At 51.7% G+C, this 9,448-nt stretch overlaps 1 protein-coding gene across 6 annotated transcripts in view; it reads right to left on the minus strand.

Annotated features, from left to right (window-relative positions):
* ARID5B (AT-rich interaction domain 5B) overlaps positions 1–9,233 on the minus strand; it is a 120,290-nt gene extending 111,057 nt beyond the window's left edge. For 3 of the 6 annotated variants that reach the window (XM_074924375.1, XM_074924374.1, XM_074924373.1), the window contains exons 1-2: positions 9,125–9,233; positions 8,644–8,904 (exon numbers count right to left, since the gene is read on the minus strand). In XM_074924375.1, the coding sequence (XP_074780476.1) occupies positions 8,644–8,904; positions 9,125–9,145 (282 nt within the window). In that variant the 5' untranslated portion in view covers positions 9,146–9,233. Of the gene's footprint in view, positions 1–8,643; positions 8,935–9,124 lie in introns of those variants that run through there. The other 3 variants (XM_074924371.1, XM_074924370.1, XM_074924376.1) reach the window with 2 other exon arrangements.
* Between the last annotated feature and the right edge of the window lie 215 nt (positions 9,234–9,448).

Raw genomic sequence — 9,448 nt, forward strand, 5'->3', positions numbered from 1 at the left:
GTCGTACATCTTGATTGCACGCCCGCATACAGTACGTCACAACTCCTCACTCATTGCCAATAACTAGGAAAGATTTATATTTTAGAGACGCCGAGGCAGCCTTAAAAGAATTATGGCAACTGAGATATCTCAAAATTTTGACGTGCTGAGACTGTTTTCACTCCAGTGCTTCCAGAGGTCATTTAAGGAATTCTGGAGGGCACGAGCGAGTCGAACACCTGCTTGGCTGTCTCCTAACATCAAATACATGGCCTAGAGAGAAACAGGAGACGTACTGTAAAAACTCTTGCCGACAATTACAGGAGACACTGCGTGTCATTTATCTGATCAGTACGATTTGCATTAGAAAACATCTTCAAGCCTTTTTACTGAAACCTTTAGCACGGTAGATAGCTGGGGATGCATATTTTACAACCCAGTACATTGCTGATGAAAACACATTCATCCACGGGAGCAAAAAATACAGTGCGACTCTTACAGACTGTATTCACCAAGGATAATAGAACTGCATATTTCATTTGGGCATAAAGGCCTCTATTATTCTGGGCTTTTTTTTTTTACATCCCATGTATTTTTTAGTTTTTTGCAATTTAGGTGAAAAGGACCTTGCCATACCTTGTGCAAGAGTGCGGTTCTCACCCCGGCAATCGGGTTCCCTGCTCTAGATCCCTTCAAGGAGTGGAAGGTTGTGTTGCAGAAGTGTAGAAGGTAAGGAGGGGGCTTATTTCCAGTAAGCACCTCTCCTGTAGCAATGCATTTACCTGGGTGTTTGAGGAAAGTACCGTCACCCTTACCTGACAGCATAGTCAAATCAAAAGGCCCTGTTAGCAGAGTCTACAGCCCAGAGCTCTTCTCAGCCATGCAGATGCTACCAGGGCTTTGGGACAGCGGTGTCATTTCAATTCAGCCCTAACTCACTTGCCAAAATCCCCTCAGAAACCTGAACCCAGGTCTCCAGAGTCATCTCCTACAAGCAGCACCTCATCCAAGCTTTCCTCCAAGGACCATATTCAGCCCTAAAGGGACAGAGAACAAACGTACAGAGAGCCTTGCTCTCAGAATTCTTTTCCAGAGTAAGAAGGTCCCACCTCCCTGCCTCCTGCTGTGGACTGAGGGCATACATGGGTTTTTTAAGACCTCAGGCTCACAGACTAGCTGCATCACAGAAGAGGTCTGGCTCTGGGAAGCGCCCTGCTCAGCCCCCTACAAGGCACACAAAGGACTCTCCTGCCATCCACTCCCTCACTACATGTTGCTCTTCCAGTACAACCTCTCTAAGCAGGCTGCAGACCTGGGGAGCCTGGGCACAGCTCTGCCAGGTGGGAACAGCAGCTCCCATTCTACAGGTGGGATCACCAAGTGACAAGGAAGCCTCACAGGAGGCTTGAGCACTTGGCACAGGCAGCTTTATTATTTTTTTTTTTCCCCCCTTTCCCTGCCTCAAGTACCTCACTTGGTGCCATTTCCTCCTGCATCCCCTAGCCCAGGGCAGATGAAGCCATCCCAAAAGTTGTGTGAAATGGAACTGACCGGTGGGGTCTGGACCTGCAATGCTCCCCGGAGATGCCAGAGTGCAGGGACCCACAGAGACCACTGCTCTCCACCCATGAACCTACGGAGAGAGCCTTGAGAATGGAAACTCACACAGCCCAAGAATTTACCTGGCACACAGGAGAATTTTCAAGAGGCCCAGGCAGAACCTTTCATCTATTAATCCTTCACTAATTACTTTAAAGGTCTATAATGATCTCGTTAAATTCAGGTGACAGGTATTTCCCCAGCCTACCGCACTATTTCCCCAGTCTAAGCACAGCCACACATAGCTGTCTGCAACTCATGTCGACGGAGAATGCTACATCCTGACGTGTTCATCCCATCTGCTGGGGTCCAAAACCCAAAAGACCAAGATAAAGGACGCATGTGAAGTCCTATGGTATTCACTTTCCCGTGTATTAGCCAGCAGCTTTTGCCACGTGACTCAGTATTTCTGAAACCAGACACACAAAATGTCCTGGGGCAGGACAGCACCGCGGTTTTGTAGGATGCTTTGTGGGATACAGGTACGTCTGGGACAGAAGTGGGGTGGAGATGGAGCACACAGAGGGACAGCTGTGAGCAGCTAGACTTGACATTTCTACTGAGAGCTTCCTCCATTTCTGGGGTGGTTTTTTTCCTCCCTCCTCCCACTCCTGAGCAGAGGTTCAAATTGAATTTATATCTGTCACTGCAGATAGAAGTTCTGACCAAAGAGAAAATAGGCTTCAGTCAAAATGTTTTCCCGTCAGATAGCTCACAGATCTCGAAGAGCTGTTTTAGTTTAGGCAAGTTGACAAGCAATTCATTCCTAATTTTGCCTACTACAGTTACAGTACGAAAAGCTTTCCTCGTAGATTACATAATTATATTTTTCTTACCAAGGAGTACATTGCATTAGCAGGTTTAAATTATGCAAGCTTATTCTTTTGTCCTTTGTTATATTGTGTTCTATTGTGCTGGTAAAACAATATGTGCTTTAATTAGCAAATATCTGTAAATAATTTACTTGCTTTTCATACAGCAGAACAATGGAGCCAATTTTCACATACATCCACTGAGCATGTCTAGGGAGTTTCTTGCCAGAACCTTCCATTGTTCAGCATCTGTATCAATCTGCCCATCATTAGCAGCTAACGTTAAACAACCCAGGAAGACATTAAAGTTTTGGCCCCGGGGAGCAGCCCCAAGCCCCCCCAAACCCGAGGCTGTGCTTTGCAAAGAAAGATTAAAATATCCAGAAAATGAAAACAAACTCTTTTATTATCTGTAACCCTGGCACCTTCACACAGAAACATGGACGCCTGCCAAGCATTAAGGTCATTGGATTAATGCCATAAAATGCCGATGTTCATCTGACCTTCTGACTGCATTTTAGCTACAAAATAAAAAGCTCAACTTGATACGACACTATGAATCACACGAGCGTCTAGGCTCTGCAGGGTTAACGCTGGGTGTGAACCCACACTGCACATGCACAAACACAGACACACGCACACACACACACAAAGAAAAAAGCTCTTAAATCAAGAGTGGATGACTGTTCGGAGACTTAAGGCATTGTTATTTTGAATGCGAATGAAAGGGCCAGAACAAGCATTGCAAGAATATTTCAATTATGTATTTCCCAGAACTACATCTCTGAGCAACTAATGCAAATATTGCTCCCATAGCAGAAGAACTTCTTCCTGAATAAAAGCATATAAGAGCTTGAATCAGAACATACTTTCTATATCATTCGCATATTGTTTGAATATTATTAAAAATGCAAAATCTATGTATGCGTTACTCTCCTGAGCAATACAGTAATTATGATTAAGGGACAAGCAGCACAAAAAGAGCCAATTTATCTTACTTGTGCTTAGGAATACTATTGTGTAACTAAGCAACTAAAGACAAAATATAGTCTAATTAATTCACTCCTATGCTTATTTAAAAGACACAATTAGAACATTTTTATTTTCCAGCCTGCACAGTATCTCAACATGCTTGAGGGTGTACCATGTGAGGCCTATTATTCTCCAAAGACAAGAGTTTAATGTTTAGTGCCACTGATCAGACTGGGAACAGCAACTCTGGAGAGCAGTGGGTGTATTTTACAGTCTGAATGCACTGGGAAGCGGAGGGAAAGGGGAAGGGGAAAAAACAAAAAAATTTTTAAAAACATTTTAAAAGGGCATCTGCCTTAAGTGACCAGATATGCCAGATTGCTGGCTAATGGCTAGCAACATGTGGCTTCTCTGAGTAATATCATTGCCCTCTCCTTCCTTTGCCAGCATATGCTACTGGTGGTGAGAGATAAAAATATACAGAGTGGATATGCAATTACCAAAACCATGATATTTTATGACAAATGCCATTTCTCTAACACTGCTATTACAGTGCGCCTGATTTCCAAAGCTGAATTAATTTGAGCAAGTGTACATTGGAGATTGATGCTATTAGCCTGATTTTTAAAGCACCCTTTAATAATCATAATCTGCATGTTTGAAACGTGTTGTCACTACCAGTGTTGACAGATACGAGCATAAGGCACACACCGTGGAGACTAAAACGGGGCTGTTCTCATTTCAACTGAGAGCGTACAGATTCCTACGTCTCTCAAAAAAAAAAAAAAATCTATTACTGTGCAAAGAGAGTAGCACATTTTTCAAGGGAGGTGGCAATAAAGCACTAGCGGTGTAAGAGACCACGCTCAGGCCAGCCTGCACTACCTTTATGCCCTGGGCTAGGAGCTCCGCATCGGGAGAGCCCCTTTGGAAACGAAGCAGGCTTTTGAGGGATGCTGTGAGCATCTGTCCCGGAACGAAGAGAGAACAAACCCGCTGCCTGCCTTAACTTTCTGGAAGAATCTCTTCTGCAATTATAAATGACATACATTTATGGAGTGACTTCATTTTTTTTTTTTTTTTTTTTTTCTTTCTCCCAATTAGTCTGAAAATGCAAAATACTGCTAGGGAAATAATTACAGGAAACTAGCTCTCTCCTCTCCTCTGTATGAGCAACGCTTACTCATGTAAATTACTTGCATGAGTAAGGATTATTTGCAAGGCGAAAAGCATTGCATCAGATCCCCAGTTTGGGAGAAGAGATGAAATCAACATGAGTTCGTAGTAAACTTTGCTGCTGCTGAATGAACCAAAGGCAGATCCCCACTGACAGTCCAGCCTCAGCGGAAGCAGCATTCACAGCATCGCAGGGCAATGCAGGGAATGTCATACCATGCAAAATGAATTAGTTGCTTGTTTGGGGTTTTTTAGGAATTGTACACATCACATCAAATACCATCCCTGGATTTAACAAGCACTGGCTTTGATATATATTTTTAAGCCCGGTCTAATTAATGCCAACACCTTTAAAAACATGAAAATACACGGCACTAACAAGCATTTTGCTCCAGAACTGCCTCTGCAAAGGTCAGTCGTTCCATAGCCCCACGCGACCCCTTGGAGCTGAGAGGAGTAAATGAGCCGGAGGAGGGTTTGGCCAGGAGCCTGTGGGCTGCAGGGCGTGGGGGCTGAGCCCGCCTCGCGCGCCCCGAGTGCTGCGGATCCCGGGTACTGCACGAGCGGGCTGGGCAGGGGCTTTCTGCTCGCACTCAGCCAGCACCTACACCTCACAGTTGGGTGCTGGTAAAGCTGGGGAGCTGTTTTCCACGTGCACCCCGTGAAACTTGCTTTGAGTGCGACAACGCCGCTCCCTCCAGACCTTCACAGCCCCCCAAATATCCTTCTCTGAGCCCGGCATGCGGCGCCTGCCGTTGCGGAGGTCTTTCCATCCCATGTGAGAGGTGACCTGCGCCAGTCCAGGAGTGGCCAAGAAAACCAGGGCAAGGTGGTGTCTTCCTCTGGCCAAACAGACACTTTCTCCATTTCGGTGGAGGCCCTCCCAGGAGCAGAGGACAGCCACTTCTTCCCTGCTGGAGGGAAGGGGGAGAAGGCTGCTCCCACCCTCCAACCAGCGCTGCACCTGCTGCACTGTTTGGACTCGATGGTGAGGCCAGCGGGAGCACACCCAGGCCCATGTTTTAAAAGCAGCAACAAAGTTTTCAGTGAAGTGGAACAAAACTCTTCTAGCTCATCTAACAGCGTCCCCAAAGGCGCCATCGCTCTCACAAAAATGTCTCTGTTCCTCCCGCGCAGCAACACTCCTGGCCCAAGGGTGACGCCAGGGCTGGTCCCAGCCTCCTCACGCACGTCGCTCCGGGGTGGGATGAGCTTCGGGGCCAGGAGCACTTGCCCCTGCAGTGTGCGACCAGCCCTATCCCACGTTTGCCACCCACTGAGGCTCCCCGGGAAGCAATCTCTGGCTGGCTCCAGGACCAAAGGAGAGTTTCTCCGCCGTGCTTACGGGAAAGCTGAGCCTTAGGTGGAGCGAGGGGTGCCTTGGTGGAAGCACACCCGGGCTTAAACCCTTCACTGGGTCTGGGCCCCAGCGTATGGAAATATCCGGTTTTAGCAGCAGTCGGGGTTATATTTAAATCTGGATGATGAATTCAGCTAGCTATAAAAAGACTTATATTTACACTTATTGCTGATTAGCTCAAACGTTTGGCAATCAGATAAAATACGCCATCAGAAATTTCTGAGTAACAGAAGCATTACATACCTCCTCGCTTCTCCTCCCTCCTCGCAGCCACTAGCTGAATATTGTCACAGTGTCAATGCTGCTATTACGGAAAACAGGCAGCGAGCTGCTTCTATTAATCATGCCGCTAGCGCAGGTAGCTGCTAGCGACTATGCCTAAATCTCCCGTGGGCTCGATCACAAGCCTGCGGTTCGACCGCTCACCCCCCGCACCAACAATTTCACTGACAGCGAGTGCCCCTGTCACCCTTTGCTTCAGACACCGCGGACCTGCACCACCTGATTAAGCACCCCCGCTCCCCCAATGCAAGACAAGGTGTTTCACCCCGTTGGCAGTCCCATGCCACACATAAGGTCTACCCTGACGGCTATAAGCCGCCTCTGACTCAAAAGCTGCGTCTCCTCCCTCAGAAGGAGCCCAGCCCGGAGTTAGGAAGTCCCACCACCCCAGAGGTGGCCCTGCCGCCGCTTTGGGGACAGATACGGATGTCATTTGTGTAAGGAACCGCGACTGGGGGGGTGGGTTAGGTGAGCAGCCACCCTGTGAAGCCAGCTACCCCCTCCACAGCCAGCACTTCACAGAGCACCCGCCAGCACCCAGCCTTTTGTCTGTCGGCTGCCTGCGCGTTCCCGAGCGCAATTCGGATCGTTCCAAACTATTAAAAATCGATAATAAAAAAATCATCCCGATGTCTATAAACAAGTTAATGGAGTAAGTGAAAACAAAGTACATTTCTTAATGGGAGTGTTATGTTGCCCTCTCTAGGCCCTGGCTCTCAGTGCCGGTTTCTGTAGGCTCCCTGCCAGAGAAGTATCACTCAGAGCTGTTGCTGTTGCTGCTGCTGCTGCTGCTACTCTGCTAATGAATGACTAACTTAGGCCAGAGGGGAAATGACATCACCGGGGTGTAAAACACAACTGCATTAGGAAACTTTTTACCTGCTTTACATTTGTCATAATTATTCTACACAATACGACTGGCATTTGCATAATTTCAAGGCGTGCCATTATCTTAATTGAAAATTGTTTTCATATGGTTGAATAATGCAGAATGACATCAGTTAAAGCCCCAATGAAATGCACAAGTATAATCACGCGGCTAATTACTAGCGGTGTTTGCATGTAAAAATAAATAAAATTGTGCATATTATTAGGAAGGTACATGCAGCTGAGAACTCTCGTACCGGAGCAGCGTTTTACTCGTAATGGTAGGATTAATTTTCTCTGATGTTCCTACCACAGTAACATGAGCTGATCATTAAGGCGTATTAAAATGATTTGTGTCCCTTTCCCCACCCCCCTCCCTTCCAAATATCTTTCATTTTACACACACACACACACGAGACACGCAGAGGCACAGTTTTAAATAGTCACCACGGGCAATTCCAGAGCATCCATTGCTCACTGTCATCTCCCTGATTCTTAGGAAAAGGCTCCCTTATCTCGGTGGCACGCACAGAAAATTAAAGTGAAGAGGTGGCAGCGAGCGAAGGTGGCTCGGAAACGCTTTTCGACTGCGTACGCATGTGTACGGGTACACGGCTACGCCGGCACCTACAGACACGCGTGCCTCCCAAAACAGCCCCCGCGGACACCCCCCGCCCCAGCACCTCCGTCAGAAGTTACCCCAAAACATGCCGTGTGTGCCCCCCCCGCCCGCTTTGCAGCCCCTCTCGGGGACCCTCTCCATCCCCGCAGCCCTGTCTGGGTACCCCCATCCCTCCCCCTGCCCAGCCCCCGGGCCGTGCTGAAGCAATCCATTCGAAAAGCAAATAACGGGAGGGAGCGGGGATGGGGCGAGGGGAGCGGCCCGCGGCGGGGAGGGGGGGGCGCAACCTGCGCGGCTCCGCGGCCCCATCCCGGGCGGTGCGGGGCTGCGCGGGCGCCGGCGGTGGGTGCCGGCGGGCAGCGTGTTTGCGCCGGCCGCCCGGCGGCTCCGAAATCCGCCCAGGCGTATCTGCAAGTTATTTGAATGTATTATTCCCGTACCTGTCATTTATCACTTTATTCAACACGTCCCTGCCAGCTCAATAGCTTTTGATCTCCCTCAGCCTCCATTTCGTAATTTCCGCCCTCTTAAACATATCGAATACTAAAAAAAAGCCCCGAACAATATCGAAATCCCCCCCTCCTCATGCTTTTTTTTTTTTTTTCTTTTCTGTGTGTTTTGGGTGGTTTTTTTTTTTTTTTGTTAACGAAGCCGGAGAAGGGCAGGGCGAGCCCCGCACGCACTCCCTTGCCACCCGGGCCAGCGGTGGCCCGCACCCCGACACCCCCCTACCCCCACACCCCCCCCCCCCGCCCGCACAAGTTCCCGGGCAGCGCGCACCGGAGCGCCCCGACGGCGCGGCCCCTCCGCGCTGCCCCGCCACGCGCAGCGGGAGGGGAGACGCGGGTTGGGGGGGGGGGGGGGTGTGGGGTGTGTGCCGGGGGGCCAAGGGTAGCCAAGCCCGGGCGTGCAGGTGGGGACGGGCGCGGAGGTTGGGGGGGGGGGGGGGGGGGGGCCGGCGCTGCGTTTACCACCTCGCCATGGTCACTGGTCCTGCCCTGGGGGGTGTCCTCGGGGAGAAAATAAAGTTTGGCGCTGGAGAGAAGTTGCCGGCTGGTGCGCTCCTCCCAGAGCAGCTGCAGCTCCGCGATGCAGGCGGGCTCCTCCGCGCGGCACCGCACGAAGAAGAAGTCGCCGAGGGAGAGGACCCGCGCCCGGCCGCCGCCGCGGCGCTGGAAGCGGAACGCCCTGTAGAAGACGTAGGGGCCGTGCGAGCCGCACGGGGCGCCGACCCACTGCGGGGAACAACAACACGGCAGCGGCATCAGCGCCGGCTCCGCGCCGCGCCGCGCAGCGCCGCGCAGGAGGAGGGAGGGCGGGCGGAGAGAGGGAGGGAGGGAGGGCGGGCGGGAGGGAGGGAGGGAGGGCGGTGGGGAGGGGAGGGGGCGCGCAGCGGCGCGGAGGCTCCGCGGGGGCGGGGCGGGGCGCGCGGGGCGGCGCGGGGCGGCGCGGTACCTGCAGTGCGCTGCGCTCCATCGCGGCTCCGGCGTGATTGAACTCAACATTCTCCCAAACTTGTTGGCGTGAATGGAGCCCGGCAGGTCCTGGCAGGGCAAAGCCGGCCCCGCCGCCCGCCGCCCCCCGCCGCCGCCGCCCCCGCGCCGCCCCGCCGCCGCCGCCGCCCCCCGCCCCGCCGCGCGCGGCGACGCCCCCCCCCGACGCCCGCCCCCCGCCCCGACGCCCCGCCGACGCCCCGCCGCGCCCCGCCGACGCCGACGCCCGACGCCGGCCGGCCCCTCGACGCCCGCCCCGACCCGGCAAAAATACCGCGGGGCGGCG

Source organism: Athene noctua, chromosome 21 (assembly GCF_965140245.1).
Source record: "Athene noctua chromosome 21, bAthNoc1.hap1.1, whole genome shotgun sequence".
Taxonomy (NCBI): domain Eukaryota; kingdom Metazoa; phylum Chordata; class Aves; order Strigiformes; family Strigidae; genus Athene; species Athene noctua.